The 6,680-nt window shown below is 35.2% G+C and overlaps 1 protein-coding gene across 1 annotated transcript in view; it reads right to left on the bottom strand.

The window, feature by feature from the left end:
- Nucleotides 1-2,976, bottom strand: part of LOC144453404 (prolyl endopeptidase-like) — a 16,354-nt gene extending 13,378 nt beyond the window's left edge. Inside the window, exons 1-3 of the mRNA XM_078144690.1 lie at nt 2,610-2,976; nt 2,089-2,120; nt 1,459-1,558 (exon numbers count right to left, since the gene is read on the bottom strand). Coding sequence (XP_078000816.1) covers nt 1,459-1,558; nt 2,089-2,120; nt 2,610-2,885 — 408 coding nt within the window. The 5' untranslated portion in view covers nt 2,886-2,976. The remainder of the gene's footprint in view (nt 1-1,458; nt 1,559-2,088; nt 2,121-2,609) is intronic.
- Nucleotides 2,977-6,680: the final 3,704 nt, after the last annotated feature.

Here is a 6,680-nt window from a genome sequence, read left to right as displayed (position 1 = left end):
GAAAAGAAAGGGGCCAAAATTTTATGATTTTTCTTATAGGAATACTTTAAGAAACCTATAGGATTCTGATAAGACTTTTTCCTATAGGATATTTTTTGTAAGGGAACATCAATTCTTATTCCTAGCTTGAATAAAAAAATGTCTACCCCCTTGTTATATATTAATTTTTACACAGTTCACATTAGTAAAAAAACACCATACTAATAGAATACTGTTACCTGTGGAGGTCTACCAGTTGGTACTTTGTCACTATTAGAGAGGTTTAGATGCGCGTATTTACGTGTGTTCTAATGTGTAGCATCATAGTCACGTGATTCGAAGCAACTCAGGCATTCTGTATCAAACGATGCTACGTCAAAATGGCGGTCTACACGTAACTGTAAATATGTGTTGAATTTTTGTCATTTTCTTCTATTAAATGTCATATTTTTTATATCAAAGTTCGGAAGCATAACTTTAAACTAATTGTTTGGTTTTTGGTTTGGGTAGTTGCAGGAAAAATGGCAAAAATATGGACAAATTTAGAAATCAAAGGCATGTATCTGGCCTTCTGGATATCAACGCATACATTCACATTCCACTGTTTTCCACATTTGTTTTTAGAACGCATAACTAAACACAATTTTGTACGCGTCATTACTTGTACACCAGCATAGGCTATGCTCCCATAGGCGTATGTGTTCTAACGTGTATCTTAACCTCTCTATTAAATAGAATACTATATTACCTGTGGAGGTCTACCAGTTGGTACTTTGTAACTACTAAATAGAATACTATTACCTGTGGAGGTCTACCAGTTGGTACTTTGTCACTATTAATTACCTGTGGAGGTCTACCAGTTGGTACTTTGTCACTATTAAATAGAATACTATTACCTGTGGAGGTCTACCAGTTGGTACTTTGTCACTATTAAATAGAATACTATTACCTGTGGAGGTCTACCAGTTGGTACTTTGTCACTATTAAATAGAATACTATTACCTGTGGAGGTCTACCAGTTGGTACTTTGTCACTATTAAATAGAATACTATTACCTGTGGAGGTCTACCAGTTGGTACTTTGTCACTATTAAATAGAATACTATTACCTGTGGAGGTCTACCAGTTGGTACTTTGTCACTATTAAATAGAATACTATTACCTGTGGAGGTCTACCAGTTGGTACTTTGTCACTATTAAATAGAATACTATTACCTGTGGAGGTCTACCAGTTGGTACTTTGTCACTATTAAATAGAATACTATTACCTGTGGAGGTCTACCAGTTGGTACTTTGTCACTACTAAATAGAATACTATTACCTGTGGAGGTCTACCAGTTGGTACTTTGTCACTATTAAATAGAATACTATTACCTGTGGAGGTCTACCAGTTGGTACTTTGTCACTATTAAATAGAATACTATTACCTGTGGAGGTCTACCAGTTGGTACTTTGTCACTATTAAATAGAATACTATTACCTGTGGAGGTCTACCAGTTGGTACTTTATCATTCTGGATTATTTCTTGGATCAACGTTTGTTGAAATTTCTCTGTTTCTGCCATTGCAGACTTGAAGTATCTGAAATAATATTAATATATCAGTACAGAACAATTAGATTGTGTTGTCAGCAAACTCCATACATAATAGTTATAAAAACTCTGCTTCTTTGCCCTCTTGCCTGCATAACAGAGAATATGGATTAACACACACACAAAAAAAGAATTTAAACTAAATTCAACAGCTTGAATTATGGATGAAAATGTTCATTTTTTACAATAAAATTTGTAACTGTTTGGCCAAATGGTGATGATGGTGATAAACATAGGTATATTGGTTGAAACTGGCTTGTACACTCAATGATAGTATATACATTGTTTTATTCAGCCCTATCAGGCTTTTGTGAATGACGGCCAATAGCATGTGACTCTAACTTTGTATCTTACAGACATACATCAGGCCATGGTTCATTCCTTAAGTTATGGCCTAAGTGTATATATGGAATTATTAAACTGTAACTTGTCTACATTTATCTGTTTTTTACTGTTTGGTTTAAGTAAATTTGGTTTCACATTGACAACATCAGAGATAAATGACTACAGCTTGCTTACCTGTTTTCATGGCCAATATATTGAAGAACTTCCTAAAAGAAAATAAAAGAAATTTTTGTATAAAAAACAAACTCTATTTTTCATATGAAATTAGCAAAAATTCATAGCATGTATGTACATGTACTTCATTATTTCAGGGAGGACCACGAGTTTATCTTTGAAAGGTGAATTCTATACCCGGCTATATAGTATAGGCGTGTGTTGACGGTGTGTACGTGTGTGTGTGGGGTGGGGGTGGGGGTGGGGGGGGGTAAAGACATAATTCAAAAGTCAGGGCGTCTTTTTTTCGTTCATGATCAGCAAAATAAAACCATGACATTTAAGATAGTTGTTGTCTAGATCCTTACTTCATTTTAGTGGCAAACTCTACCAATCTATGAAAGCATGGAGGTCGACGTGTGTTTCTAAATTTAATTTTACCTCCATGACGAAAGAGCGTAGTAAGACTACCCAGTCTGGCTGAGGGACACGCCCTCGATTGTCACTTCACTGTTTTGATTCCTCCTTTGGTGTAACCCTACCTTATTCCTTTTGTCTTGCAGCCAGGCATAATGATCGACCAGTTCTTTACCATAAACATTTATCGACGACTGTTGTCTCTTAGCTTCTGTAGGTTCAACTAGTGACGAATTTGATCTATTGGCGACTGCTGCAGAAACACGTGTATATGTAGTTTGTTGCTTGGCTGAAATTGCCGAGGTGGCCATCGTCACCTCTTGTTCTCGGACACGTTTCAATACAGAACTTATGTAGCACTTCAAAATGTGGCCTCTTAGCTTGTGTAACGCTGCAGTCATTGTTTGCAGAGCATATTTGATCAAAACTGACAAAACTAACAGAGAAATGAACCGAGGTTCACAATCGTTGCAGATATTGCAAGACCAAACCTCAACAGTAATTGCGCCACCAACGAGACAAATAAATCATTCTACAGAAAGAGAAACGGTAGGCAAATATGCAAATGTCGTAGAGGTCGCCCCATCATAAAAGATGCACGATCACATGTATGGTATGATACGATACGTGATGACACCAGATATTGTTAGCATTCTATTAGTAATTTCTGTCTTTCTATGTTGGTATTTCATGACAAGATTTTTCATTTTTCCTTCCAAAATTGTAATATATGTAATTTGGCAACTGACAGAAAATGCCAAAGAATATGAACAAAATATTAACTCGATAATTTCGCAAATTTTGAAATTAGCAACATCTCATCATGAAGAGTGAAGAATCTTCTCACATAAAGGAAGTACATATTTCCAAAATCTGTTTTCATATTTCCTTGTTAAATATACTTCACTATTGATTGATCTCAGAAAATACCTACTGCTCTTCTGATAGCAGTACATGTATTTCAATGTGATGCATTTGTTGATACCTCCAGTGATCCCCTCACCCACAAATATGTATGACCAGACCTTTATGACAGGTCACCCCCTCACCCACAAATATGTATGACCAGACCTTTATGACAGGTCACCCCCTCACCCACAAATATGTATGATCAGACCTTTATGACAGCTAACCCCCACCCATAAATATGTATGACCAGACCTTCATGACAGCTAACCCCCTCACCCAAAATATGTATGATCAGACCTTCATGACAGGTCACCCCCTCACCCAAAATATGTATGATCAGACCTTCATGACAGGTCACCCCCCCCCACCCACAAATATGTATGATCAGCCCTTCATGACAGGTCACCCCCACCCACAAATATGTATGACCAGACCTTCATGATAAGTCACCCCCTCACCCACAAATATGTATGACCAGACCTTCATGACAGGTCACCCCCTCACCCACAAATATGTATGATGTAAAGGATGAAAATTGTTGCATCAAATATGATGAATAAAAAACCCAAACTTACGGTAAATTTCTCTTTACATAACATTTTAACCAGTGATGTTGTTTGGAAAGATGAGAGTTCTGAATAGTAGGCTACTTAGTTAAGTCCAAGACAGGATAAAATGGTAAGCTATTGTATTGTATTGTATTGTATTGTATTATAATACAACGTAATTGGATGTTTCCCCAGGACAGATTTCCAATTGAAGAGATACTTCAGTACAACAAAATGTAACTCTAACAACAAATTTAGTAAAATAATATGTTCTTGTACCCCAACCAGGGGTTCTTATTACTTACAAGTAACATACATTTTGACTGTCAACAGGCTTTGTCAAACTGTCTGTTTGCTGACTTTACCGAAATCATGATCGTGTTTAATAAATAAATAAATAACAACGAATTTGTTGGCTGGTTTCTTGCACTGTAACATACAGTTGTTGGCTGGTTTCTTGCACTGTAACATACAGTTGTTGGCTGGTTTCTTGCACTGTAACATACAGTTGTTGCTGGTGCATGTTTGTGGAGGGTAAAAAATTGCCATTGACAAAAGTCTTTAGTATTTTGAATGACAGTTTTTGGTCATCCTTTCTACCACCATTACCATTATATGTATACATGGAAGCATGATTCATTATCTCTCTGGATGTACATTTAATCATTTCCTGACAAACTAGGAAACAAGGATGTGGAAAAACTTCCACACATACTTTCCAGGAATAAAACTGCACGACGTACACAAAGTTGTTGGCTACACCGAGTACAAAATGTACAATTTTTATTACAATCACTATGAGAAGGATTTGTCTGGTGAAATGATTATACAATAGACATATCTACTACCTTGTATAGGTCGACTCTGTCAAATATACCTTGGTCAACTACATTAACAACTAAAATGCCATTTACAATGCTTTTATTTATAACATGGGGTTATAAAATATATATCTGTACAAAACAATGAAACAATGAGTTTATATAAATATATATTAGTGTGTGAAACATGGATAACACAGTCAGCTTCTCTCTCTCTCTCTCTCTCTCTCTCTCTCTCATTATATCTATGTATAAATATGCACAAGTCAACATCCTCAAGGTTTGGCTCAAATGACATGAAATTAAGCTTTCTATTTTCCCTGATTTTTTTATTGTCTAGGCTTTGGAAATATTATTGCGTAGGACAAAAAAATGTTTTAGTAAATTAAAATATAACTGGAATTATTCTATATGAATTATTCTATGTATGGTTAGAAATTATTTTTCACATCCAAATAAGGACTTGTCTGATTATGGCATCATCCTAAGCAATTATATGACCAGTTTTAGAACAGAAATGAACAGTGTGAAGAAATGGTATGATGAACAACTATACCTTCACAGCTTCACACACAGTACACAGTAATATGCACTATTTCATTTCTGAATGTGTTTTAAGAAGAAATAGTATGTGATATACACAAGAACTGAGTTGACAATTAAAATAGTACATAGTGTACATAGGAACTGAGTTGAAAATGGAAATAGTACATAGTGTACATAGGAACTGATTTGACAATGGAAATAGTACATAGTGTACATAGGAACTGAGTTGACAATGGAAATAGTACATAGTGTATATAACATCATATGAACTGAGTTGACAATGGATGTAGTACATAGAATACACAGGAACTGATTTGACAATGGAAATAGTACATAGTGTACATAGGAACTGAGTTGACAATGGAAATAGTACATAGTGTACATATCATCATATGAACTGAGTTGACAATTAAAATAGTACATAGTGTACATAGGAACTGATTTGACAATGGAAATAGTACATAGTGTACATAGGAACTGAGTTGACAATGAAAATAGTACATAGTGTACATATCATCATATGAACTGAGTTGACAATGGATATAGTACAAAGAATACATAGGAACTGATTTGACAATGGAAATAGTACATAGCATACATAGGAACTGAGTTGACAATGGAAATAGTACATAGTGTACATAGGAACTGAGTTGACAATGGAAATAGTACATAGTGTACATAGGAACTGAGTTGACAATGAAAATAGTACATATGGTACATAGGAACTGAGTTGACAATGGTATGAAATGAAAACATATGCTACACTTTACTGGTTTTTCTGTTTAAGGAAATATTTTACATAAGTCAACTGTCCATGTTTCATTTTTTATGAGGAATAATATTTTACATATGGTAAGGGCAATAAAAGAATTTTGTTGACTGCATAAGATTTCATTTTATTTGTATATATAGGAAATATTCTAGCCATGTTATGAGAACAGGACCCTTTCAGCATATTTGAGACAGGGTCCTTTCTTCTTATTCCATGGTACAATTTTAAAAATTTTCTTGACAGAACTGACATGAAGCAAATTTGAGTAGTCATGCAGCATTGCCACCAAGTGTTTTGACATGAAGCAAATTTGAGTAGTCATGCAGCATTGCCACCAAGTGTTTTGACATGAAGCAAATTTGAGTAGTCATGCAGCATTGCCACCAATTGTTTTAACATGAAGCAAATTTGAGTAGTCATGCAGCATTGCCACCAATTGTTTTAACATGAAGCAAATTTGAGTAGTCATGCAGCATTGCCACCAAGTGTTTTAACATGAAGCAAATTTGAGTAGTCATGCAGCATTGCCACCAAGTGTTTTGACATGAAGCAAATTTGAGTAGTCATGCAGCATTGCCACCAAGTGTTTTAACATGAAGC

This window comes from Glandiceps talaboti, chromosome 2 (assembly GCF_964340395.1).
Source record: "Glandiceps talaboti chromosome 2, keGlaTala1.1, whole genome shotgun sequence".
Lineage (NCBI taxonomy): Eukaryota > Metazoa > Hemichordata > Enteropneusta > Spengelidae > Glandiceps > Glandiceps talaboti.
The sequence above is the reverse complement of the archived record's forward strand: the minus strand, read 5'-3'. Positions and strand labels throughout refer to the sequence as shown.